General features: G+C 43.1%; 3 protein-coding genes across 5 annotated transcripts in view; 2 read left to right on the forward strand and 1 right to left on the reverse strand.

Annotated features, from left to right (window-relative positions):
• The first annotated feature begins 82 nt into the window (after positions 1-82).
• Positions 83-5,470, forward strand: LOC118414388 (peroxisomal membrane protein PEX16-like). 2 transcript variants are annotated; one of them, XM_035818412.1, is made up of 10 exons: positions 83-292; positions 611-646; positions 1,000-1,076; positions 1,347-1,480; positions 2,057-2,180; positions 2,479-2,608; positions 3,187-3,430; positions 3,848-3,967; positions 4,474-4,538; positions 4,855-5,470. In XM_035818412.1, exons 1-10 carry the CDS (start codon positions 115-117, stop codon positions 4,914-4,916), a joined length of 1,170 nt encoding a protein of 389 aa, XP_035674305.1. In that variant the 5' UTR covers positions 83-114; the 3' UTR covers positions 4,917-5,470. The 2 variants fall into 2 exon arrangements, with proteins under 2 accessions (XP_035674305.1, XP_035674304.1); XM_035818411.1 differs by having other exon boundaries at positions 84-292; positions 2,476-2,608.
• Positions 5,471-8,398: 2,928 nt separating this feature from the next.
• Positions 8,399-27,931, reverse strand: part of LOC118412868 — a 38,594-nt gene continuing 19,061 nt past the window's right edge. The window contains exons 1-5 of one of the 2 annotated variants that reach the window (XM_035815916.1): positions 11,106-11,533; positions 10,322-10,401; positions 9,906-9,980; positions 9,329-9,402; positions 8,399-9,182 (exon numbers count right to left, since the gene is read on the reverse strand). In XM_035815916.1, coding sequence (XP_035671809.1) covers positions 9,042-9,182; positions 9,329-9,402; positions 9,906-9,980; positions 10,322-10,401; positions 11,106-11,245 — 510 coding nt within the window. In that variant the 5' untranslated portion in view covers positions 11,246-11,533 and the 3' untranslated portion in view covers positions 8,399-9,041. Of the gene's footprint in view, positions 9,183-9,328; positions 9,403-9,905; positions 9,981-10,321; positions 10,402-11,105; positions 11,534-27,931 lie in introns of those variants that run through there. The other variant, XM_035815917.1, reaches the window with a different exon arrangement.
• LOC118412867 (short-chain collagen C4-like) lies at positions 26,106-27,492 on the forward strand. The gene has a single exon (XM_035815915.1). It carries the CDS (start codon positions 26,560-26,562, stop codon positions 27,415-27,417), a length of 858 nt encoding a protein of 285 aa, XP_035671808.1. The 5' UTR covers positions 26,106-26,559; the 3' UTR covers positions 27,418-27,492.

The raw sequence follows: 27,931 nt of genomic DNA on the forward strand, positions 1-27,931 counted from the left end.
TATCAATCAACCTATATTATGATAGCTTTTAAGTTATATACCGTCGTAAATAGAGCCACTCTGAGAAAATAAATTTGTGAACCAACCTCGAAGGTCAGAGTGGTACAGTCCAGCATGGCCGCCGAGCGGGAAGGGAATTTTTTGCTCGGCCTTCCGAGTAAACTTTCCCCGGACATGGCGCGGGAGAAGCTGTTGGAGCTGTTCGAACGGTACAGAAAGTTCGTCAGCAGCAACCCGGACATCACCAGCCAGCTGGAGTCGTCTTTCCGAGTCGTCTCGTACTTTATAGCAGGTGGGGAAATGGTGTAGTATTTTCACGGTCCGCCTGCGTTTGCAGTTTCGATTTTGTTTACCTTGACTAAACCGTTTGTTTTGCAAAAAAAATACGCGGAGGAGTTGTTAAGTCGTTGTCTATAGTTGTTTGGAATCATTGTTATACATCAAACATGTTTGTTGCGCTGTTAATTCAGGTAACTGTGTTAATTCAGGTAACTGGAGAGGATACACGCCTACCGGGCTTAACAACTCTACTATACCCTACTCTACTCTAGTCTAGATCTGTATCTAACGTACTTGTATGTGTGACGTTTCCTTGTACCTTTTTTTTCAGGACGGTTTCAAAACTCCTCGGAGTTAGCTGAACTGGGTGAGCGAAGCTGTAGATGTACTTAGTAATAGTATCTAGGAACAATGAAAAGTAGAAAAGCCTGCAACAAATAAAGTATTGAATTGAAATTCACTTTACTGGACTTCAGCATAACAGTTGGTATCATTTAATCATCATTATCATATGAGACTATGAGTACTAGTACTAGTAGTAGTAGCATGTGATGATAGTGATCAGATGCCAGATTACAGAATACAGAATCATTTGCTGAGCAATAAAACACGATGTAGTAGATACATGCATGTGTAAGATATGTTATACGTCTGTTGTGTCTTTGCAAGGTGGTTAAATAATGATCAGTTAACCTCCTTGATCATTTTTCCCCTTCCCAGTGTATTCAGCCTCGAACCTGATTGTGCTGTTGAATGATGGGATACTGAGAAAGGCTGCCAAACTCAAGACTGCTGTGGTGAGTGACATCATGATAGTACTGTGATGATGATGATGATGATTATTGTGAACAAGGGTGAAATGTCTAGATGGCATCCAGGGAATGTGAGACAGTTCAGTAACTTCAGTCCTTGTACTAGAACTTTGTCAGTTTGTGCGACAAAGCTGATTTCTAAAATACAGTTACCACACAGTACCTAAAGAAAAACCAAGTCTGCAGCTGATGGAATAAATTTATTTTCAAGATATGCCTCAGAGTCAGATATATGTATTAACCTGTTTTCTGCAGTCCCTGTCTCAGAGACGGATCATGACGTTACTGACAGTACTGGAGTATGTGGAAGTGTTTGCAGAGATCGGTGCGGCTCGGCTGTGGGGAGAGTTGGGCAGGTGGATCGTCATAGCAGCCATTCAGCTCGCCAAGTAAGTGTAACAGTTATCTCTTATGATACATTGTAGTTGTACATTCTAGTGCTTGACATACCCACTTGCACACTTGCAAAGGCGACCACATTTTGCTTGGCACAGCATAAGTTAAAACCCAGGTAGCGCACTGCGCAACCTTAAATTTGGCACTTGGAATACTGCTTTTTCCCATGTATGCTTTTGCATTTATTTCTTGATTAGATAAAACACAAGTACATGCAGTTACATGTAACTGGAAGACAATGGATACCCGAGTAAGTAGCCGATTTGAAGAAAGTTATAACTTGGAAGTGGGGCAACCTGAAATGTTGATGGCGCAGCCTGGTCTTTGACTCAGGTTGCCGCCTTGGCAACATGGCTGAAAAAAGTATTTCAAGCACTGCATTCTATGATGGTGGTACATTTTGTTTTTAAAAACTTAAAGACAATCAATACTGAAACTCTAGTGAAAGGTGAATCTCTCTGAATAAGCTAGCATTTTTCCTGATTTTGTTTAAGTCTGACTTAGAGTACTCTATAGCATTTTTCCTGATTTTGTTTGTGCCTGACTTATAATTTGTGCTCTCTCCCCAGGGTAGCCTTGCGAGGGCTCCTCCTGTTTAAGTACCAGGCTGGGATCGTGCGCACCCCTCCCATCACCCCCCTGGACAGGGACGCTGACCTGCCGGACGCCTTCCTCAAGAGCTGTAAGGACAAGGTGGGTGACTTTGATTTTTTTTCTTTTTTTTAGTTTTGACATTGACATCTTCATCCATAGAGTACTGAGCAATGAGGGCATGATGCTTTGATGCAATGGCACTGAATGAATCTTACATCGTGTATGTAAAATGTCAGGAGATGTGAACTGTCTTGTTTGTATATTTTTATGTTTCAGAGTAATTCACACATTCCAGTTATGCATTCTGACTACATTTTCATGGAATTTCTGATTCTTGGTAGTCCATATAAGTTCTTCACCTTCACAAGTTTGCCAATTCTTCATGTTTCTTCAGAAGTCATCAGAAGCCCTGGAGATGGAGGATCTGGACCAGGTGTTTGTGAAGAAGGCTGAGGAGCAGGGGAGGTTACCTCAGGTCACATTCATGGGCACACGGTCGGGCAGGAAGGTCAGGAGTCTCACCGCAAGTAAGTCTACTGGAGGGGGGGAAGTAGGGATGGATGGAGGGAGGCAGGGAGGGAGGGAGGGATTGAGGAGTGGATGGGTGGGTTTTGGATAGATGGATGGATGGAAGGATGGATGGTTGGCTGGGTGGACAGATGGATATTGAAGTAGGAATGAATGATTGAAGCATAGATAGATGAATGATTTAATAAATAGATATATCATAAATAAATGAATGGAAGATTTTTGTTTTGTATGAGCAATAAAAAAGCATAACACAACAGCACAACATCCAGCTTTGTACAGTAGGTACAAGCTGCTTAGGCCAGTTAGGACCCTTCCTCTTTTCAAAACGGGGCTTCTTCAACGTACTCGAGATTTTCTTTGACCAATCTGAGTATAGAAATCAACTTTCCTCCTGTTTCTACCAGGTCTCTTCAGTGTCTTTGACAAAAGACGGTGGATGCTCTCTCAAACGTCTGACCATTTCCAAAACCATATCCAGTTGCTTGAGTTACTCAGCATCTTGGTGTATCTAAATACACATTATGTACCTTCTAACCTTCATCAATGCAACATTCCTCCTCTGTTTCCCCCACAGCCCCTCCCCTCTCCATGAGGGACTGGAAGCTCCCAGGAATGAGGTCAGACTCACCCTCGGGGCGGACGAAGACCGTGTCCTCCCTGGAGCATCAGAACCTGCCCCCCACCCCCCTGGGGGGTCTCCGGCTGGCGGGGGAGGCGCTGCACGTGTTCCGCCCCCTGGTGTACCTGTCCTCGCTGGCTGTGTGCGGGCGGTCGTCATGGAAACCATGGCTGCTGTCCTTCCTGACGGATGTCTCCAGGTAAACTTCTTCTTCTATTACACATGCATGCAACCGTAACTTAGAACTTTTGCAAGGCGTTTTTAAGAAGCTTTTTTTTCATCTGTCCTGGCGCTGATGGGAGACATCTGACATTCTAAACATACGTTTTTCTACGTCTTTAGGTAAACTGTAGAAAAAGAGCATGGTTAAACACAGAAATGTAGAACTTTTGGCAGATGTTTTTAAGAAGCTGAACTGAACTGAAAGAGTATGTTATTTTTTTCTGTCCCTCCAACCTAGCTCTGATGGGAGACATCTGACATTCTTTACATAAGTTGCTCAAGTTTCAAAGATAAACTGTAGAAAAAGAGCATGGTCACACTCAAACTCAAAAATTTATAGTTTAGGAAGGCGTTTTTAAGAAGCTGAAAGCACTTTTTCCTTCTGTCCCCCCAGTCTGGCCCTGATGGGAGACACGAAGGACCTGAACCTGCTGGAGAAAGCTGAGCTGAAGAGACGCTCGCTCGTGCTGCTCTTCTACATCCTCAGGTCTCCCTTCTACGACAAATATGCACAGTAAGTCAAATATTATAAATTTTTTTTTTACTCTTGTAGCCTGGTATTCAGCCGTATTGTAGCTCCCGAGTCTCTTCTGTCCTCTCTGCAAATATCAAAGGATTTTTACAGACGACAGAGGAGACTTGGAAGATGATACAACTGGATGCCAGGCTACTACTCTAATTCTTTAAACATAGTAAAATGCCTACCCACAATTTCAAGCTTTTGATTAGTCCTGTGTCCCTTCTCAAGTTGGAATGACCAGAAGGCTATGTCACATGACCTGAACATAAAAGTGCACGGCAGTAGGTGCCACTTGAGGGTGAAAGTATGGGAGTCCCAATAAGCTAACTCAGGCTATTCACACAGACCTTCCTGTAATCAGCTAAATTGAATTAACCAGCTTAAGTACAAAGAAAACAGGATGTTAGGCTTCCATCTTGATCAAGTCATCCAGATGGTAAATGTTTGTCCTTTCCTCCTAGTTCATTTCCTCACTACATGTAACATAATTATTTCTGCAGGGCAAAGATCATCCTTTTCCTGAGGCTCCTGGCCAGCACAGTGCCTGGTGTGGGACTCATTATCGGTGAGTAACTCTCTGAAATATTAATTCCCAGTGATACCTTTTTGAATATTGAATCTGATCTGCTGTGTGCCACTTCAAAGAATGCACTTTGCATTTTTGAGGAACACTTAACTTCAAGTGAGGTGCAGATAGACGTCAGACATACCAGCTCCAGGCATCACAATAGTTTGTATTTGTGTTTCAAAGAGAAAGTTTGCATCCTACTGGAACTTGGGGGAGAGTTTGATTTGGCTATTCCTTTTGAAATACGATGATTGTTCAATTGATTGACTGGTTGATTGATTGATTGATTTTTGTCCTATTTCTTCCTCTCCAGAGCCCCTGATTGGGTACCTTCCTAACTGGCAGAGGACATATTTCTACAACTGGGGAACGTAAAGGAGCTTGGTTCCATATTCAAATGGTGTATCGAAATACATGAAAAGTCTTCTTACCAGAATGATAAATAATCATTAATGTTAGTCACTGTGGTATCTCTGCCCTGCAGTTAAACTGTATCTATATATAGTGACTAGTAGAAAGGCGGTCACTTTTGACAGTTTTTGTAAGTTGGAAATCAATCAAATTTATTGTGTCTCTAGCTATCCTTCCAAATCTATCCCAGAAACCACACCATTTTTTTGCATTTTATTTAGCGCAAGTGACTTGCAAATGTCTTCTATAGAAAGATATTGACGTGAGAAAAAAAATTTTAATTAATCTATTTACCAGCTTGTAAATTGTATGCCAGAAATTACATTTTGTACATAATTGTATGTACTGTTTGATAGTAGATGAAGTTAAGCTGAAGTTTCATAGCTACTGGATTGATACTGAAAATGGTGATGATGATATTGCTTTACAAAATGTTTAGAGGAAGGTGTATAATAAGGTTGAAGTGAAAATGTTTAATTGGTCATCATATGTAGTGTTAGGCTTTAAATGTCATTATCCTGACGCGCCAAAAATAGTTACTCAAGCAACTGGATATGGTTTTGAAACGGTCAGACGTTTTGGATAGAATCCACTATCCTTCGTCAGTGACACTGAAGAGATCTGGAAGAAACAGTTCTTTTATACTCTAACTATGAATGAAGACAATTTCAGATGTCCAATAGGAAAGGTTGTAAGACAATTCAGACTGAACACAATTTGGATTCCAAAGAAAACCAAGCTAAGCCAAAGTCAACCTGACGACAATTCGGATTTCAAAGGATATCAAGGCTAATACACCTCCCCTGCAAATGAGTCAATTAGCTCCGGTTGTTTTAGTTCCGGGAGCTAAAAGTTTTTTTGGGGGGGGGGGGGGGGTAGTTTTGTCTTACAACCTTTTGTCTTACAACCTTTCCTATTGGACATCTGAAATTGTCTTCATTCATAGTTAGAGTATAAAAGAACTGTTTCTTCCAGATCACTTCAGTGTCACTGACGAAGGATAGTGGATTCTATCCGAAACGTCTGACCGTTTCAAAACCATATCCAGTTGCTTGAGTAACTATTTTTGGCGTGTCTTATTACCTCAATGTCTAACCTACATCGACGTATTATCCTGACGGTCTTTCTGTTGAAAGATCATGAATGAATTTATTCCTACTTTCTTGAATGTTATTCAAGACCATTTTTATAGGACTGGTGTAGACAATCCATGCTTTAAGCTAAGTTAGTTGAAGTCCTTCTCACACCAAATGGTGAATTGAACAGCCTCCATCTCCATTTCTGTAACATGGTCCACACAACTTTATGCAATCACAGTGTGTTTAAAAACCATACATACTCTTTCCCAACTAATGAGTGCTAAGCAGGGAAAGCAGCATGTGCTATTTTTTAAGTCTTTGGTAATTTTTTGATAGGAGCTCCAAGATGCACAGTGACTATCATATCAAAGTGTAGATGCATCATTTTTCAGTTCATATTGGGCACTCTTAATGCTTTTCATTTTACATTACAGTACATGTACGTCATGTGTTTGAAATAAAAACTTAGTCATACATCCATATTTTTACCTGTTTTGTTGCTCCTTTAGCTACCATTGTTTTTCTATAACTCGCATGCTCTCACTCACTCTCACTCACACACTCACTCACTCTGCTATCCTGACATACTTGCTGAACGAGTATGAAACCAAAAAATAACAAGGACAATGTTGTTTTTGGGAAGAGAGTTTTTTTTAATTGTTTTTTGTGCTTGTACGTATACTATTTTCAATTTATGAAATTTACAGGTACCGAGTGAGGTAAACAATATAGGAAACTAGTATCTGCCATATGGTCATGAGCTTTATGTCTGTAACGTCGGAATCACAGTTCTATGAAAGCCTGGCGGCTATATAGGTATGGTTAATGTTCACTCACTCTCACACTAGTTCACTCACTCTCATACTAGTTCACTCACTCTCACGCACTAGTTCACTCACTTTCTCACACACTAGTTCACTCTCTCACACACTAGTTCACTCACACACTAGTTCACTCACTCTCACTAGTTCACTCACTCTCACACACTAGTTCACTCACTCTCACACACTAGTTCACTCTCTCACACACTAGTTCACTCACTCTCTCACACACTAGTTCACTCACTCATTTACTTACTCTGACTCACTCTCACTCAATGTACTATCCTATAATACAGCTTGAGTTAAATGAGTATCAACCAAATATAACAAAGACAAGGTTGTTACTTGGGAAGAGAGATTTTATTTCGATAACATGATTGTCCTGTGGTACTTTTTTTTTTCTCTATACGATTTACCAGGTTATACACATTATATTCATACGGTTTACAGGTGAAGTAAATTTACAGGTACGGATTGAAGTAAATTCATAGGTACAGGTTGAAGTAAATTTACAAGTGCAGATTGAAGTAGACTACTGTAACAGTTAAAAACTAGTGACCGTTAAATGTAACATGGGTTTTATACATAAGCCTGTAGAATCTGATAGCTTGTACAGGTACAATCAACGTGCTGTGACCCTTTAGTTGTTTTATGTTTTTCCTCCAGTAAAGGGAATGGGGAGTGTGAGAAAAAAATCACACAATTTGAATATTTGATTTAAAAGAAAGAAAGAAACCAATAAACTCCAAAAATTGGAAATTTCAGGGAAAAAAACAACAAGTTGAGAGTCCAGGAATCCCATGCCACGGATGTTATGGTGGAGAGACCCCCGCCGGCCGGCAGTCTGCTTGGGGTCTCCCCTGGCATGGGTCCTGGACAGTGGGCAGGAGGTGGGACTGTATGTAATGAATAAATTTATGTTAAAAAACATGCCAAAAAAAATAGAAATTTAACGACAAGCTGAGAGTCCAGGAATCCCATGCCACAGATGTTATAGTGGGGAGACCCCGGCCCCTAAGCAGACCGTAGTCTGCTTGGGGCCTCCCCTGGCATGGGTCCTGGACAGTGAGGATTGGTGGAGGCTGTGAGAATGTAATGAAAAAACATTTAGTTCAAAAACATGCCCAAAAAATAGAAATTCAGATGACATTAGCTGTCTCATAGTCCAGGACACCCATGCCACAGATGTTATAGTGGGGAGACCCCTGCGCGCAAACAGACCGTAGTCTGCTTGGGGTCTCCCCTGGCATGGGCCCTGGACATTGGGTATGGGGTGGCGGCTGTGTGAGGATGTTAAATGTATAAATTTAGTTTAAAAAACATGACAAAAAGCTAGAAAACTGACAAGCTGAGAGTCCAGGAATCCCATACCTGGTGGGGAGACCCCGGCCCGCAAACAGACCGAAGTCTGCTTGGGGTCTCCCCTAGCATGGGCCCTGGACAAAGTCGAATGTAAAATTTTAGGGTTTTGCCATGATAAGAAAAGGGTTGATAAATCTTTTGAAAACAAATGAAAATGCCAAATCAAAGACTGATGTTAAAAAAGCAAATTTTACACTCACCCATTCAAAAATGTAGGCAAAAGTGTTAATGACATTATAACATTATAAATGACAAGGTGTGAAGTAGAAGGAAGGAATGTAAATTTAGAAACTTTAAAAAAAAAGCATTGATAAATCTTAAAAAGAATTGGAGATGCCAAAATGCAAAGAGAAAAAAACTTAAGTTAAATGCACACTCCCCATTCAAAAAAGGCAAATGTGGGAAATATCAATGACATGAAAAACAGTCTGAAATGTTAAATTTTAAAGCCATATAACACGCATAAATTTCTATCTCACAATGAGATTATCAGTTTTTTTGTTCAAAAGACTTAGTTTCGGATACTGGATATTTTCAGGCAACTGTAGGTATGCATAAGTTACCACAGTATGTAGAGAATAAACTATAGAAAAAGACGTACATGTACAAACTGTATATACCGGTACCTCCACATTAGGACTTAAAACAACAGAAATACATACTAACACAGCTACAATTTTACCTGCGCTTACCTAACTACCTGTTGTATTGTTAAAATTTAAAAGCACTTAACAGACAAACATACATTGTAATAAGTACTACATTTTTTTTTTGCTTCCCAAGTTTTTTTTTCTTTTTTTAACCCAGATGTTCTGGAAGATGATCCATTAGAACCCTTGATGATAACCGGGCTGGATACCAATCCATGGGTAGCTCTCTACCCTTGTCCTTGTCTTTGCCTTAGGTTGTTCGTCTTCTGCAGTGTGCTTGGTGGCGGTGGTGGCTTTGCCAGTGTTCCTGTTAAGGAACTACAGGGGCAGAGAGCAGAACTGTGTCTCAGAACTGTGTATTGTAGATATTAGATGAAAATGTATACTGTACGATGCCTAGCATGTCATGTCTAAGGTTTAAGTTTTAACTTAAGTCATGCAGATAAGGAACAAACGTGACTCACCATGTTAGCTTCTGCTGCGCAGATGGCGGCGCCTGTAGCTATCATCAGCACTTCCGCTATCTTATGCTTGTGCACTGGAGGAAAGCCCAAAATAATGACTGACATGTAATGACAGTAGATTCATGGAAAGTATAGCCTCCTTGGGGCCTCCCAGGTTTGGCGTTCAATGTTAAAATGTCATTCTTAGATAACCACGTAAAGGGTGTCAAAACAAAGGACTTACAACCTGATTCCAAACAAGATAGACTAGATAGATTTGCCTTGACATCATTAAAAGTTCTGAAATAAACTTTGACATTATGCTGCAGTATACTTCAAACTGAAACATATTCTCATGGTCAAAACAAGCTGGATTTGTTGACCATGTCCAAAATCATATCCAGTTGCTTGAGTAACTTTTTGGCCAAGGTAGATCTATGTTGACATGGGGCAAAGATTTGTAATAAAGAGTCACAAATGCTGCAATGAACTTCTATATGCACACCTGCAGTATTCGAGTGCAATTCCTTATGAGCAACAAACGCAATGAACAAAAGATCTACCATATTAGCACTGTAGAAATTGCGGAGAGTCTTACCTGCCAGACTGGTAAGGCTAGGCATGGGGATGGGGAAAATCTTCGTGAACACCTGGGCAGGGGGGGCCTGGGGGGCTGAAGGAGAAACTCCATGTTCACTAGTTAACTACACAGTCATGTAGAATACAACTATTCAGGACACAAACACCAACAAAAAGCCCTGTAGCTGTCATGAAAAGACATACAACTTGTTAGGTTAAGGCAGCTAACAGTTACACTTATCAACATACATACTAGTACCTGACCAACGTTTGTACATGAGTAACTTTATACAATCAGTAACAGAGAAGTTAGTGATGAAACCTTACCTGCCAGCTAGTTAACTGGCCTTGTCCCCAACATTACAGTTATCTACCTGCCTGACCAACATCTGTACATCAGTATTGTTAGAAGAGAAGTTAATGGTCAAACCTTACCTGCCAGCATGTTGACTGGCCGCACCCCCGTCAGGCCCCGCATAGCGGCCCTGCCCAGGGTTCCAAACATATGGGTGATCCTGTTGAATAAAGAAACAATCACGTTACTCCTTGGTAAACACATGACAAAACATGATGAATAAATACTCATACCTCCATCGGTCTGTGCCTAAATCAGCAAGATTGTTCTCTACTGTTGGCAACAACGATGCAGCACAGATACTGTGGAGAGGTTTCAATGGAACAACCAGAATATTTTACTCATGAGAACGTTGAATGGTTCTAAGTTCACATAATTCAGACTCTCCGCTATGGAGGCGTCGCCAAAAACTGCGTAACATGTTTGCTTGTTCTTTAACCATGAGTCCACAAATAGTGTTAAGTACTATCATAAAATAACCTGTTGGCAGGGCTTAAAATACAACTCTTTTGCATGGTCTAAATATTAGATAAAGTTAGCGCCCCCTCCCCAACACCGTACCAAATTATGCAGCGATTCAACCGGGTTGTCTATCCAGTTTTGTTGATGTGTTCACTGCAGTTAGTTACAAACTGGCTTCCCTGGTGTTTCTATATCCTTATGAACGTGTCAACAAGAAAAGACCTATTTTCTAGAATCATCATAAATTTTTAAATGTGAAACTCTTCCTCCAAAAGCCCCGAGTGTTGAAAAGCGAAGTTCATGTGAGTTTTCGCGTAAACGTAAGGCATAACTCAGATAGTTAGTGATCAAATGCCTTTGAATGGTTAGAAAATATGGTTACATGACGTTTATAAAACTTACAGAAGGTGCTGTTGTTGTATACGCTTTGATACTGCAAAGGTAACGCTACGTCGACGTCCTCTCTCGGGGGCGTCCAAGTGCAGAATGATGAGGTAGTCGCCTGGATCGTTGCTAAGTGCCCCGCGGCGAATCCACTTCATGTTTTGTGGGGATGACTATAAAAACTGGGACAAGATTTTACTACATTCCAATCATTTTGATGTTACAAGAAAGCATTTGATGTTGAATATCAATGAAATAAAAATGAAAAATGACGTCCTAACTTTCCACAATAACATTTTTTGTCTAAATAATGTAGTGCTATAAACGTTAGAATAACCTCCTCGAACGAATGGCCCGTTCTAAAATTTGCATATCTGGGGATTCCTTAGCAACTGCGCGGCAACAAGTGCAAAGTGTAAACAAACGCCCAGGTGTGGGAGGGGGGCGAAATTTTATCATGAATTTTATGTCATTTTACGACAAATAAAATTCAAGAAAACGGAATGAAGTAAAAAGAAGACTAACAAGATGGAAGCTCTGTGGTATGACACAAAGTAAAACAGCATCGATACTTGCGTCAAGCCGTGAAACACTTGATAAATCATTGTATTTCGTGTTTTTTTTCGAAAGGAGGTAAAAATGAAAAACCTTTATTACACGTTCATGAACCAACGAGCTTTGTAACGTTACAGGTCGTCTATCGTATGACTTGTGTATAGACAATAATATACAAGGCCTAGGGAAACATACAATCAAGGAGACTGATACAATGTACTGTGCTTCACCGGTGCATCGGCCGCGTGTACTCTAACATAGATGAGTAGGGGTGGGTACCGGTACAGAAAATTCAGGTCCGGTTCAGGTCCAGAGGATCAGGTCTAGGTCCGGACCGGAACCTGGACCTGATTCAGTATGACTCATACCAATGGTACATTTCACAACAAAGAAATCTGTTTGGTGGAGTATTGTGATGGACGGCCACTCTCACGAGTATGGCAAGCAAAGTATCCACACTGACAATCATTGGATCATCCTCATTAGTGATGGGGGCAGTGCCGAAGTCGCGCGGTGGAAGCCGAGTCCCAGCAATGGCTATAAGGGCGGGTGGGTGGGGAAAGAAAAGCGCTTCCCCTCCTCACAACACTCTATCCACTTTTCCCACTCGCTACAGGTCGGCCCCACTTTGCTCTTCGGCACTAGTATTATGGATTTATCCAGATGAAAGCCAGTATGGATTATACACCCGTCTTACATAGTGTTATTCATCCGCTCTTTCTTTCATTGTCACCTGTTCATGTGCCAGGTCTGCCCCACCTTGCACTTCTGAGCTGCGGATGTCTCCGGGAGAATGGCAGAGGGGATTATGCACGCCACCTTATATGGTATTATTTGATCACATGATTTCGGCTGACCAATGATCGTGCAGTGTGAATAGCAAAGTATCCACACTGACAATCATTGGATCATCCTCATTAGTGATGGGGGCAGTGCCTCCGTCGCGCTGGCTCCTCCCAATGTCCTGCAATAGGCATAATCACTGCTTTCCCATACTTTCACATGAAAGTATCTCTCCCCATCCTCATTATCCCCTTCCTTATTATCCCCATTCTTATCCCCTTACTCAATCGACCATCATGCACCGCCACCACCGCACCCGTGCTTTGCGAACCCATGTAGACAGGATTGGCTGCACTGTTCCTCGGCCAACTTCCTAGTTTGAGATGTATTGTTGCCATCTCAGTCTCAAAATGCTGTATGGCAAATAACCCCTCTGGTCTGCAGTGTCAAAGTATTTCTCTTATCTTTCTGTAATTGTTTGCCAAGTTTCTGCACTATACAATACCGTAGAAAGCACACACGCATTGCACCTATGCATTCTACTTCCCAGCTTAGTGTGTCTGGCTTTCCATACCCTCTTACGTTTTATACAGGTAGCAGCTCCAAGCCTCATTCTGTTCCTAATTTAAATGCTTCTACCCTTTCTTTTGTTGGCTGTGATGCCTAGGAGAACCTCTTGCAGATTTCCCTACCTAATTTCAGTATCGCTGCTCCATCTTGGTCAATTCAAGTATCATTACTTCTATTTTCTTCTTACTTATACTTAGCCCAACTGAATTCCCATTTACTGAAAAGTCTTCACTGAGGAGAACCAGGTCATCTGCCAAGTCTGCGTGTTACCATACTTGTGCCCTTGGGAAAGGCACTTTATACGGCTTTTCTCAGGTGAAAATGAGTACTTAGCTTTGGCTAGGGCCGTCACTCAGATAGGACGTTAATGGAGGTCCCCTGTCTGGGGACAGCCATATCCCGGGCACGTCAAAGAACCCACCACACGTGCGCTGTGAGTGGTTCAAAACCTACAGTTGCCACACCTGGGGCAATTACTGTCGTATTGAGGTCACTTGAGTGGCGCCAAATGGCAGCTCGCTCCAGACCCTTGCGATTGAGGCCGGCCTATTGTAAGCTTCTCGCACATCAATCCCTGGCTGCCAAGAGAGAGTAGTCGGCCTACCCAATTAAATGACAAGATAACAGTAACCATAACAGGTCCAAATCCTCGAACTGCCCACGTCTGAACCATGGTATTCTCTAATCTCATAACCCCGTCTATTACATGTCCACCGAGGAGTAGTGACAAGATACGTTCTTACCTAATACATGACACGTTAAGACACTAAACCATTCTGAGAGTTCTCCAATATGTAGTCTTACAGCACACTCCCTCCCATTGCGAATTCCTTTATCACACATGTTAGCTTCTCTGGAAAACCATAGTGTAAACTTGTACGGCGATCACAGTGTAGGCCTGTGGACTATCATTGGCCTTTCGAAGTCCCCTTATGCGGTGAATGGTGAGAGGTTTATTACGGGCAACCTAGTTTCCAACATTTGTCCCAAGACCATATCTAATATACCTTGCTCACCATGCAATTATACATAGGCACATTCAACAATCCCAGATCACTCTTCAATACGTGCACTCTGCAATGCAACCGATGAGGACTTTTTCCCTACGTTAAGTCCTCACAGAGCCGAGTGAACTTCTAGTCACGAGACACTGTGTCCCTTTACGTGATCGTGCTTCCCAAGTCACGTGCACCTTGAGTGCTTAGTCATCAAATTTGAAGTTTGGTGGAGAGGCCGTATTGATGCTCATGATCTCAAATTCCCTTGCATTGATTTTCAATCCGACTCTCCATGACTGACGTCTATTGTCTCGTTACTTGTTGTAGCTCCTCTTCACTATTCTCTATAAAGGCGATGTCGTCAGCAAAGATTTAATGACCTCTGAACTCCTGAGGTTGTGACCTCCTACGTAACAATAAAATATGCATATATACAGACCTCACTCCCTCTGTGAAGTCATCGGCGCCATGTTGGATCACAACACATGCTCGTACAGCACACGACGATGTCATTGGTTAATTTAATTAACCTCCAATGTGGTCACCGGGGAACTCATATCTTAATTACCATGACACACCTGCATCGTGGCGCCTGCCCAAGTCTATCAACTGATACCCCTGGGTAGACACCTCGATACCAATTGTATCAATCCTGCCATTGCCAAATTGCTCACCTAACACACTAAATACGTCTATTTCATTCACGTAGCCCTTATATCCATCATATGAATGCCGGCACGGTCGCCGACACTTTCATTCACGTAAGCCTATGGTGGATGACTTGCCTCCTGCACGTAACGCCTGTGAAACTCTTGTCTCCCGTTCATTACGTACCACATATCTTGTGTGACGTGAGATTATCCAACCTCTGCACACCCGGTGTGATAAAACTGATATAGCGTCCCAGACGCAATATCTCCAATCTCAGCACACCCAGTGTGCTCGCTGCAAACTGCCATAGTCAAAGCTAAGGCCTAAGCCGCAACATAACTTACGTCCCAGACGTAAGATATCCAGTCTCTGCACACCCAGTGTGCTCGCTGTAAACTGCCATAGTCAAAGCTAAGGCCTATTAAAGCAGCAACATAACTTACGTCCCAGACGCAAGATATCCAATCTCAGCACACCCAGTGTGCTCGCTGCAAACTGCCATAGTCAAAGCTAAAGCCTATTAAAGCAGCAACATAACTTACGTCCCAGACGTAAGATATCCAATCTCAGCACACCCAGTGTGCTCGCTGCAAACTGCCATAGTCAAAGCTAAGGCCTATTAAAGCAGCAACATAACTTACGTCCCAGACGTAAGATATCCAATCTCAGCACACCCAGTGTGCTCGCTGCAAACTGCCATAGTTAGAGCTAAAGCCTATTAAAGCAGCAACATAACTTACGTCCCAGACGTAAGATATCCAATCTCAGCACACCCAGTGTGCTCGCTGCAAACTGCCATAGTCAAAGCTAAGGCCTAAGCCGCAACATAACTTACGTCCCAGACGTAAGATATCCAATCTCAGCACACCCAGTGTGCTCGCTGCAAACTGCCATAGTCAAAGCTAAAGCCTATTAAAGCAGCAACATAACTTACGTCCCAGACGTAAGATATCCAATCTCAGCACACCCAGTGTGCTCGCTGCAAACTGCCATAGTCAAAGCTAAGGCCTATTAAAGCAGCAACATAACTTACGTCCCAGACGTAAGATATCCAATCTCAGCACACCCAGTGTGCTCGCTGCAAACTGCCATAGTCAAAGCTAAGGCCTATTAAAGCAGCAACATAACTTACGTCCCAGACGTAAGATATCCAATCTCAGCACACCCAGTGTGCTCGCTGCAAACTGCCATAGTCAGAGCTAAGGCCTAAGCAGCAACATAACTTACGTCCCAGACGCAAGATATCCAATCTCAGCACACCCAATGTGCTCGCTGCAAACTGCTGTAGTCAGAGAACACCCGGCGTAAGGGGACCAACAGCAAATAAAAGCAGCCGACGTCACGAGCTGGTTTCTTCGAGCAGTATTAACTCAATCAACCAGGTGCATACGCGCGCCACGTGTGCACAATCTACCGACGTCCCATCCACATGCAAATTTCATGGCGCCGCTCTCAGCTCCTGTAGGATGGTAACTCTGGCGGCAAAATCGCTGACTCAGGCTGTGAGTTATTGTGGTAGCTGCCGTTGCCATGATTCCCATGTCCGTCTGCCTGCTTGGGTTGTCCTCGTTGTTCTCATGTTGTCGTCGTTGTCCTCTCCTCTGTCTATGAAATAATTGTCGACTTCTGTGAAGATCTACAGTTTGATAACGACATAAGAACACCACACGTTAGACTTTGCTGCATTCCGCTCAAATGCAGCGCTACCCCCAACCCAAGCAAGCTTCCGCCACGCGAAGCTAGATCGGGCAACGTCGTGGACGCACGGGAAGCTCGACTTGAATTGTCCACCCAGCTACCATACTGAATACGTGATAAACCCACCCGGAGACCCAAATCTAGACAGCACACTACCTCAGAAATGCAAATCAGTCCCATGTGCGCCCATCATCCACATTCTCGCCGACAACTCAAACGTGGAACAAATTGACAGCAAAATGCGAAAAAGACAATTCCCTGCACAAAGTGTTACCACTGCGACACCCCAAACCTTTCAGGTGGAAACTGTGCTAAACTCTGCTTCATCAGTACACGTGGCGTAGGGTTTCTCTGCACTGCTGCCAACACGACCCTGCTTGTGTCTTCTTGCTGCGGATGTCTCCGGGAGAATGGCAGAGGGGATTATGCACGCCACCTTATATGGTATTATTTGATCACATGATTTCGGCTGACCAATGATCGTGCAGTGTGAATAGTCTACATGTTTACAGTTGCAGTTCTACTTTGACGGGCCTTCCTCGCCTTAGTATTAAACTTACACGGAGTATTAGACTTACACTGGCGTCTTAAAATCCTACAACGCTAACTGCACCTGTACGATTGACTGTAAAACTTGGCAGAAATGACTATAAACTCTACTCTACTTCACTCTTGTTATTTTCTTCCACCTGCAAGCGCCAAAACGTGTGAATGCCTGATGAAATAATATGTTAATTTTCTAACCGGTCCAACATCCGGTCCACCTAATTTTTTCAGCTCCGGTTTTTCTGGACCGGTCCAATAAGAAAAACCGGTTTTGTACCAGTACGCTGTACCGATACCCAGCCCTATAGATGAGCCGACGTCTCGCTTCTTTGTATCCGTGTAGACGTGAGAACATTAAATTAAGTAACGTCATATTCCTTTGACTATTCACATCAAAACTATACACGTATCCGTTACATTTAGATATTCACATATCAAAACGTTTCTTTGATCTAGCTAAAAGCAAGGAGGTTGAAAAGACCTCCACGTTGAAAGTAAATTATTTCCCACATACAGCCTGTTATATACAGACGGAGTGGGAAGAATAACAGCATAAACTTGACAAATCCTTTAATATTTCATTAGCTCTAGATCTATTACAGACCCATACATTTGCGTTGCCTTCGGTAGTGTTGACGTTTTCTAACTTTTGCTCCGAGATCTCAACTAATCTCCAAACAAATATCCGTGGTAAGGCAATCCAAAGAGTTAACCAGTAGGCCCCAACTAGTCCACCGGATGATTGTTCGATACTGTTTAGCCCTTTAAATCTGGATACTGCTTTTCCACCGATAGATCTTCTTGGAGATAACCTTCACATATCTTGACGTCTGGTCTGTACCAAAATGTACCAAGCTAGTATACTTCATATACATGTACCTAGATGGCGTCATCCAAATCGAAGGAACAAATTATTCATTTTGTGTCAACGTTAGAGAACCAGTACAGCATTTGATACTACTAGGTTACTCTTTTATCACACTTGCTTTCCTGACTCCTATAACGCCAAGCACTAACCATAACGTCACAATCTAGCGTCCGTTCAATCTACGGCATGTGTCTGGTTGAATCAATGGCCACTTTTAAAGTTTCGGGAAAGACGTGCCACATTGTATGTGATCCTTGCATTTCCATGGAGCAGACTTTGATCAAAATCCACTAGATTTTATGATACTACATCTCCATTAAGATCATTTACACTGATGTGGATTATCAAGTTACGCAATCAAACGTCGAATCATCTTTGTTGCCTCGTTAGAATGTTTTGAGCGAGGTAGAAAGGCTTTGACTAGACTAGCTTTGACTTGACTTCAATGATGTGAACTGTTGTGCACAACAGTTTTGTGGTCGGCTGATCCCTAGCTAGTTTAAAGCTTCCCGTGTTGCTTCGAACTTTCCACGTTTTGGTAAAAACATGGACGTCATGTTACCCTTGCTTTTCATTCACAAATTCCCCTAGAGCTAACTTATCTAGTAAAAAAACAACTAGGGTGACGTCACGCTGTCATTCTATTATATTTTGATGACAGAGTTACACGTCTAGTAGTCCAAGTGCTATCGACTGCGAGGCATTTTGCCGACAGAAAAAGTCAATGCGACGTCTTATTGGGTTTGCCGTAGTGAGAAAGGAACGACTACGGTGCAAAAAGGTGGATAATGGTAGATTTTGGGGAACATATGACTTTATGATGACAAAATGTGGCGTCGCAAAGCGTAACGGTGGGAATTTGCTTAAAATACCAAGAGGTGTTCGGTTCTAGTCCCCCGATATGCTCCGAAGTTGTGTCCCTGGGAAAGACTTCCTAGTTTAGTTTAAGGGATGTCCTACACCGTCACTTTCCAGCAGACAAATTTGGACGGATCTGATCGTTTTCTTTAGCCTGGCAAGCCTGGTGAGGCGGTTTCGGAGGCTTATTCTGTTTGAAAAAATATCGTCCCTGTTACAAATGTTATAGCAGGGCTCAAGCCAGCGTCCGTTTTTCCGTCAATTGACGGAAATTTACTGCGTCTGACGGAAAAATTTTTAAAGCAATCCGTCAACCTTGACGGACAAAAATCCTAGGTGGAAGCTACAGGCGGTTTGGGGACGCTGTCCACGGCTGTAAAAGCCACACACTGTTTGTTTTGCTATTGTTATGATTGTTGACAATGTGTGTCGGCGCTCTTTCGCATACGATAATCTCATTAAAACCGGTTTTTCAAGGTCTCAGTGGCAACATTTACTACTTTGTAGTGTCATAAGGAAAATTAATTTTCGCGATTTTCACGACGATTGGTATTGGCTGACGGAAAAAAAATCGAGCTGGCTAAAGCCCTGTGTTATAGCTTATCATATCTTGTTTCAAGGCCCATTAACTATCTCCGAGAGCATGACATGATCTCAAATGAACTAATTATCTCCATGAAATGTCATGGAGGTTATATTTACCTCCATGAAATGTCAAGGAGGTTATATTTTACCCAGCGTTTGTGTGTCTGTCTGTCTGTCTGTCTGTCTGTCTGTCTGTCAACAAGATAACTCAAGAACGGCTGGATGGATTAGTTTCATACTTGGTGTGTTGGTGGGGTGCGATGAAAGCTGGAAGTGATTAGATTTTGGGCACCCTAGCGGCTTCCCTTGATACTGCAGCGCAACTTCTGGTTTTGCTATCTCGTGTTCTGAACACGCTATGGTCACGATTTTTGAGTGTTAGATAGCTCTTGTGCTCAGAAATAAGTGACATAAGTTTTGGCCCCCTACCGACTAGGTTTGGGAAAGCAGGTGCATTTTTGTCAAAAAATTCTGAAGAGGATAACTCAAGAAGGGAACAATGGATTTTCATGATTTTTGGTATGTAGGTACCTTAGACAATGTTGTACAAGATAAGATACTAATTATGCAAAATAGGAGTACATTTGCATAATTAATGAGAATATTCTATCATGGCAGTTTTTTCAATGTATCTCTTGTCCCGGACATGATATAGTCTTGACATTTGGGTGGTAGATAGCTTGCAGTGTCATGACAAAGTGGGGCAGATTTCAGCCCCCTAACATGTAAATTCGGAACTGCAGGGGCGTTTTTGTCTAGACATTCCAAAGAAGATAACTGCAGAAAGGATTGACAGATTGGCATCATTTTAGGGGTGCAGGTAGCTTAGGCAAAGGTGTTCATAATGATATACATGTTATGCAAATGAGGACCTTATGTGCATAATTAATGAGGAAATTGTATAATACCATTATTAGCAATAACTGGACTTCAATAAATGTAACACTTATTAATTATGATAGATGGAATATAAGCAGATACCAAATATGGTAATGAGGAACTTATTTGCATAATTTATATAAAAATTGCAAAGCAGCTTTATGTCTAATGATTGGAATTTTATACTTGTGACATGTGTATGTTAGTCAATGATGAACAACACCACGCATAAATTATGTTAATGCATTAGTCAATTGTATGAAATTTACAAAAGCTCTAAATTTTCATGGAGGTATGAGGTCGCCGAACTCTAGTTTACCCTGCGTTTGTGTGTCTGTCTGTCTGTCTGTCTGTCAACAAGAAAACCCAAGAACAGCTGGATGGATTGGTTTCATACTTGGTGTGTTGGTAGGGTGTGATGAAAGCTGGACGTGATTAGATTTTGGGCCCCCTAGCGGCTATCCTTAGTACTGCAGCGCAACTTCCGGTTTTGCTATCTCGTGTTCTGAACAAGCTATGGTCCCAATTTTTGAGTGTTAGATAGCTCTTGTGCTCAGAAATGAGTGACATAAGTTTGGGCCCCCTAGCGTCTAGTTTGGGGATAGCAGGGGCATTTTTTGTCAAAAACTTCTGAAGCAGATAACTCAAGAAGGGAACAACAGATTTTCACGATTTTTGGTATGTAGGTACCTTAGACAATGTTGTACAAGATAAAATACTAATCATGCAAAATTAGAGTACATTTGCATAATTAATGAGAATATGCTATCATAGCAGTTTTTTCAATGTATCGCCTGTCCCGGAAATGATATGATCTTGACAATTAGGTGGTAGACAGCTTTCAGCGTCATGACATGGTGGGCCAAGTTTCAACCCCCTAACATCTAATTTTGGAACTGCAGGGGTATTTTTGTCAAGACATTGCAAAGAACATAACTGCAGAGAGGAATGATGGATTTCCATCATTTTAGGCATGCAGGTAGCTTAGGCAAATATGTTCATAATGATATACATGTTATGCAAATGAGGACATTATTTGCATAATTAATGAGGAAATTTTATAATTCCATTATTTCAATAACTTGACTTCAATAAATGTAACAAATGTACATTATGACAGATGGAACATAAGCAGATGCCAAATATGCTAATTAGGAACTAATTTGCATAATATATGCGAAAATTGCAATGATATTTGCTCGATGATTATTGATAGGAATTTCATACTTGACGTGTATGTTTGTCAATGATGAACATCACCATGCATGAATCATGAAAATGTGCAAGTCTGTTGCATGAAATTTACAAAAGCTTGAATATTTCATGGAGGTATGAGGTCGCCGAACTCTAGAGTGAGTGATTGAGTGAGTGAGTGAGAGATTGAGTGAGTGAGTGATTCAGTGAGTGAATGAGAGAGTGAGTGAGTGAGTGAGTGAGTGAGTGAGTGAGTGAGTGAGTGAGTGAGTGAGTGAGTGAATGAGTGAGTGAGTGAGTGCGTGAGAGTAAGTGACCAACTGAATAGTTGGATGAGAGCGAAAGAACGAATTAATGCATGGGTGGATCGATGGATGGATGAAGTAATGAAGAAATGAACAGTTGGAGGAATGAACGAAGGGTTATTGCATGTTTTAGAAAATTATCGGACTTTCCTGCATGAATAGGTAAATGAATGGATGAGTGAGTGAGTGAGTGAGTGAGTGAGTGAGTGAGTGAGTGAGTAAGTCAGTCAGTCAGTCGGTCACTGAGTAAGTCAGTTAATGAGTCAGTGAGTGGAGTAAGTAACCAAGTGAATGAATGCAGTCTTACCCCGCGGCATGTCGTCACAGTCGGCGTTCCTACAGAGGGCGCACAGCGGCCCGCAGAGCGCCTTACCGATGGCCCTCCTACACGCGGTGCGGCTGCTGCACAGGTCGCAGTGTGGGCACGCGGCCTGCAGTAACCCCGCCCGCACGGCCGCCTGGAGGCCCCGGTCAACGGCGGCGTCGCACGCGGACAACGCGCACAGCAGGACCGCTGCGAGCACAGCCAACCTCATCTCGCTATGTGGGAACTTTCTGCTGGAAAATAGAAGAGCAGTAATAAAAAGACAAGTGTCCAAAACGCATTTAAAATATATATAACGTTATAACCGGCCGAAGTATACACACATGTACTGGTATCGACCTCTCTTTTCAACAATCTCAGCGATAAGCTGTATAGTGATAAAAGCTTAGTCTCCAAGCGGACCCAACGGTGCCTTAGAAATAGTATCAAAGCTGGCCAGGGACTTAGTATAGCGGCACCAGGTGCCCGTTTGACTCCCTTAGCCAGCTATCTCCCTTTGGCCGGCTATACTCTTTGCCAGCTTTGATATATTATCTCTAAGGCACCGATGGGTCTGCTTGGAGACTAATAAAAGCTGGCTTCGCTAATTTCTCTCAGTCGTCGCCTTCCGAAAAGGTCGTCACCTTTTTATACGCATAAAAAGCAGTTGCTCAAGCGACTAGATATGATTTTGGAAACGGTCAGAAGTTTCAGGTAGCGTCCACTACCTTTCGTTTGTTAATGCCAACCGTTTTGGAAATATATTTAAGAACCGTCTGCAAGACACGTTTCTCTCTGGTTGGAGACAAGAATTAAGAAGTTTTAACAAACTCAGTACTTATTGTAAAATAAAAAAAAATTCTGTTTCGAAAAATATCTTTCATCCGTTCAAAACAAATTGTTTAGAAATGACCTAACGAGACTAAGGATTAGTGCACACACGTTACAAATTGAAAAGGGCCCACACTACAACATACCAGCCAATGAGAGACTTTATCCCACATGCCATAATGACATAGAAAATGAATTTCATTTTGTAATGGATTGTCCGACTTATGAAGAAGACCGTCAAAAGTTATTTCAAAATATTGTATGTAAGTCCGAAATTGTACTACCACATGCTAGGTCAGAGGTATTCCATTTGATATTATCTTGTCCTGTTCATATATCTGCCTACGTTGGCCAATTTATTTACAACTCATTGCAAAAACGAGATAATGCTTTATGATACTCACTAGATTGTTTATACTGTTATATTATATTACATTAGTTGTTAGTTATATTATATTACATTAGTTGTTAGTTATTTGTATTAGTATATAGTTGTTCACATTGCCATACATTGTAACTGTTACAATTGTTGCGCAATAAAGTTATTCTATTCTATTCTTTGGCAGGAAAACCCTACAAAAACTCGTCAGAAACAGCTGAAGCCGAACCTCTGCTTGGAGTTTATACTTGCTATACTCGCTATACTGACACTATTTCCCTACCAAACTAGCAACACAGGAAGGAATGTGGTGATGTCTAACTTAAGCCCCGGTCACAAAGCGCGTACGATTCCTTGCGATGGACTATTCCGCATATCGTACGATGAGCGCAGTACATCGCAAGAAAATCGTAAGCATCGCAAGCCATCGCAACGCATCGGATGGTGTTCAAAATTTTTCCAGCGTCGCACGATTTTTCACTTGTGTCTCTTCTGTATAGCCGTCTGACCGCTTTTGTGCTTCTTTAACCAACAAAATGTGGACATAGCTGTTAAATACCTTCCTATAATATCTTTAACTGTAAAAATAAATTAAAAAAGACCATGACAACAAGAGTATTACAAGCAAAAGTTCAAATCAAGCGTGAGTACTGGTATGGTTATCTCGGCCTGCTTGCCGGCTCTACGTGTCAGGCTCTTTCGAAGATCGTATCATGATATGCTATCAACAAAAAGATGCCATCATACAAAAATCAAATGATAAGCATTATATCATATATATTTCCGACTCATAGAGCCTGCCTTTATGTTCGAGTTGTCCCCATGGTTATTACGATTATGGTAAACTGACCCAAGACCGACGAGAACTGAGATTTGATCTAATTATAAACTCACGTGCATGAAGCGATCAAACAATTGTCTGCATCACCTGTGCGTGGCGCGCTGTTCTCTGGTTGCGACTGTGGCAGTTGCGACTGATATATTTCCCCTTTTCGTCAATATCGACAATATCAGGGAAAACTGAAACCATCACAGCATGCTAAAAAATCATAAATCTATAACCTCATCAGTAGAAAAAGATTGCCGTAATGAACTCTGCTATGGGGGCAGATAAAATCTTACGACGATAGCGAAATTTTGAACATGTTCAAAATCCATTTCAGCTCTATTTTTCGCCATACGACGCTCCCCGATTTACTATGATCCACTGCGATTGACGCAGGTACGCTCTTATGACCTCATCGTACGATGCACTACGCGCTTTGTGACCACGGCTTTATATACTTAAACCATTGCTTCCGATTCTCCCCCGACTTACGACGCACTGCGCTTATCCTGCGCATCGGAAGGAATCGCAAGGAATCGTACGCGCTTTGTGACCGGGGCTTTACCGCGCCGTTGTTGATATCAGCACTGGCTGAACTGGAAAATTAACTATTGACCAAAACCGGTGATCTGCGTTGATCATGAATGCTAGGTGCGAACAGACTCTCAGGGCGTCCGGTGCGCGACGTTCTGGACCCCGTCCGAGTAACAGTCCGGACCTTTTGTGTTTCTTGTCGCCACAAACACTGAGTTGTATTTAGATATCAGCCCCACCAATTAAAGCCCCTTATCACACGGACAAACTGACATAAGGACCAGCTTGGCAAACTGTAGGCGGATAAACTGTCAACGGATGGTGATAAAACAATGATAACCTCAAACAATCGACATTAACCATTGTTTATTGCAAATCCCTGCCCGAAAGGTGATTGCACTAAACATCTATTTTATTTTCAGCAATTGGTGGGGTTTGTGATCTTAGAAAGAGAGTTTTTGTCTGTAATCGTGGAAAGGTTGTGATGGAAGTTGGTGTCTTCCTTGAACAGTGCCATCTTTTTGTGATGGAATTAATCAGTTTTCTGTGCTTATGTCTTGCCTAGCCTGTGTTTATTTGCAAATCCAAGTGGGTGTCTTGTTAACTAAAAATAGATCGTTGTCGATCACTGTTGGGATCGGTTCTGTGTTAGCCTCGCTGAAAATTGTCCGACGAATGTCATGTCCGATCATTCCAGTCGAAGGTACCAACCGTCTGGAACGAGCCTAATAAGGTTGAACTCCAGGCTAATTTCGCACTGGATGAAGTGTTTCCAGTACAGCATATCCTTCATGGCTGACAAATTAGGCCCTGACAAATCAATGTCTCTTTCGATCATTGTCTTTAACGTAATGTGGGGTCTACCTACTCCCTGCCTTCTTTTAAGAAAGCTTAATTAGGTTCGACTGTCTGTCCCAAGAATACCCTTGATTGCGGTCGAGACCGGGTCACAAAATATTCTCCAAGAAAACGTTTTGGACGGGGGTCGGGACTTCTTACGGCTACCTTCACTCAAGGGACGATGCCCCCGACCGAAACCTCTGCTCGGAGAATACCAGCAATCTGCTTGAATGTTTGTGCAGCACACGCTGATGACCTGATTTGTATCGACCTGTGACCTGTACACACATTCGCTACTCAACAACAATAACAGAAACGCCCCGCAAGTTTCTAGGAGGGGAAAGAGCATTGCTCACTCTAGAACAGGCCAGTTTTGTTCCTTGGCGCCATCCTAGAACTTAAGGTGTTTTACTCAAACTTTGACTCATCAAATATTCAAATCTCCTTGGACTCACCTTTTGTACAAATATATACTGAGTGTATTTCGTTGAAATGAAACTTTTTCCCAGCTACTTTTGAGTTAGCTAATCTCCAAGCAGATCCTACAATGGCATATGAAATAGTACCAAACTGGCCAGGAGATAGTCAGCCAAGAGGACAGTGTACATTTGCCATGTAGCAAAACACACTCCTAACTTAGCCGGCAACACTCCTCTGTCGGCTTTTGATACTATCTAATGCTACCGTAGAATCTGCTTGGAGATTAGAGTTAGCCTGTGTTTACACAATCTCTCGCAGGCTGGGCCTGGGGTTAATGACCCCCTTCCACCGTAAGACCGGCCGCTAGGAGCGCGATTTTAGTCAGGCTACTTCCAAGTGAAAAACATGGACGGCTGGCACAGACGGTGATGTGTAGGCAAGCTCCTCCACTTTCCTTTCTCACCAATTACTCCCAGTCACGGTCTGGGGAAGGTACTAAGAGGAAGGGAGGGCATTGTTGGCTAAACTATTACGTGTGTGGCAGGGGCTCATTTTGATGTTTTACGTCATGGCGTGCGAAGCATTACGTACTTTTCCGCTCAGGTGATGAAAGCAGGTCGCCCTCCCGAAGTTAACGAACGCAAGCTGCCTACATCAGTTGAAAGGTTGGACCGTAAACATGCATCTGTTGAATGATATAACACATTCTTGTTTCCCTTATTTCCAGACCTTCTATACTATAAAAGCTGTTAGGCAGGCTAAAGAAACTCAGATACATCTGGCGATCACTCTCGAACACCGCCAACGTGGTAGCTGGAAGTCGATCTTCCTTTGAGACCCGACGCAAGATGAGTGGTCAGGTAACAGTAGTCGTGTTCGCAGCGTCTGTCCTATCCTTGCTGTCTGCCTGCTCAGCAGTAGAAGGCGAGGAAGGCTCGTGTCCGGAGAAGTTGGCGAACAGCAACGTGAACAACATCACGGTCGTGGCTCCGCTCGGACCGAAGGGGGACGCCGGGCCGCCCGGACCGAGGGGCGTTCGCGGAGAGAAGGGGGAGGAGGGCCGTCCCGGGAAGCTCGGGCCACGCGGCTTAGAGGGCCAGAGGGGTGAGAGAGGAGCTCCGGGACAGAAGGGCAGCAAAGGCGATGAAGGAATAGGCGGGGGAGCTGTGTATGTACGGTGGGGGCGGACGTCGTGCGAGGAGGGTGGTGCAGGCACGGCGACGGTGTACTCTGGGATGGCCGGCGGCGCGTGGTACAACCATAAGGGCGGCGGCAGCAACTACCAATGCCTGCCTGCAAACCCCGAGTGGGGCTGGCATAAAGACGGTTTTCAGAACACCTACATGTACGGCGCGGAGTACCAAATCGGCGCGGACTCTCCCTACGACGCTAGCAAGATCCACGACCGTAACGTGCCGTGCGCCGTCTGTCACTCACCGTTCCGCCGCGCGCAGCTGATGATCCCCGCCCGCCAGACCTGTCCCGGAGGCTGGACGCGGGAGTACGGGGGCTACCTGATGACCGCCCACCACACCCACAGCCGCACGGAGTTCGTGTGCATGGACGGGGAGCCCGAGGCGCTGCCCGGCGGGGAGGGGAACGAGGACGGCGCGCTGTTCTACGTCGTGGAGTCCCGGTGCGGCTCGCTGCCGTGCCCGCCGTATGTGGAAGGGAGGGAGCTGACCTGCGTGGTGTGCACCGTGTAGACATCACGAAAACACAAACTGGACAGTCTTTAGTTTTCCAAAGTAGTCGTTATACCCCCCCCCCCCCCCCCTCACATTAGGCGAAAACCGATTGGACGACGAGTCTGCGAGCTCTGAATTACGAGGAGGCATGACCCTGCTACCGACGAAGAAATGGCAGAGTTCCCCCCTTCCCGTCAGGGTCATGCCTCCTCGTAATTTAGAGCTCGCAAACTCGTCGTTCGATCGATTTTCGCCTAATGTGAGGGGGGTATTAGTAGTGCCAAAAGTTACGTGCTGGAAGCCTCAAGAACAAAACGTATTACTGACTGCTCTGTTTTCTGCCTAAAAGCCTCACTGCAATATTTCTACTGTAACATGTCAACTTATATATGTATGTGCAGTGGATGTCTCGATTCGAATATTTGATATATATTTCAACCATTGACTTTCAAAACGTAAAAGAAAACGGGATTGCTAAGCCTAATGTATGAAGTGCCAAAACAAGATCATAATGATCCATAATGTATGTAGG

The sequence above is a fragment of the Branchiostoma floridae genome, chromosome 4, assembly GCF_000003815.2.
Source record: "Branchiostoma floridae strain S238N-H82 chromosome 4, Bfl_VNyyK, whole genome shotgun sequence".
NCBI classification, from domain to species: Eukaryota; Metazoa; Chordata; class Leptocardii; order Amphioxiformes; family Branchiostomatidae; genus Branchiostoma; species Branchiostoma floridae.

Excerpts from the sequence above, each read along its gene's own strand:
- LOC118414388 (XM_035818411.1), top strand. The coding sequence starts at position 115 with ATGGCCGCCGAGCGGGAAGGGAATTTTTTGCTCGGCCTTCCGAGTAAA. Across the intron at positions 2,181-2,475 it reads TCAAGAGCTGTAAGGACAAG|AAGTCATCAGAAGCCCTGGA; the intron begins GTGGGTGACTTT and ends ATGTTTCTTCAG. Across the intron at positions 2,609-3,186 it reads GGTCAGGAGTCTCACCGCAA|CCCCTCCCCTCTCCATGAGG; the intron begins GTAAGTCTACTG and ends TTTCCCCCACAG.
- LOC118412867 (XM_035815915.1), top strand. The coding sequence starts at position 26,560 with ATGAGTGGTCAGGTAACAGTAGTCGTGTTCGCAGCGTCTGTCCTATCC.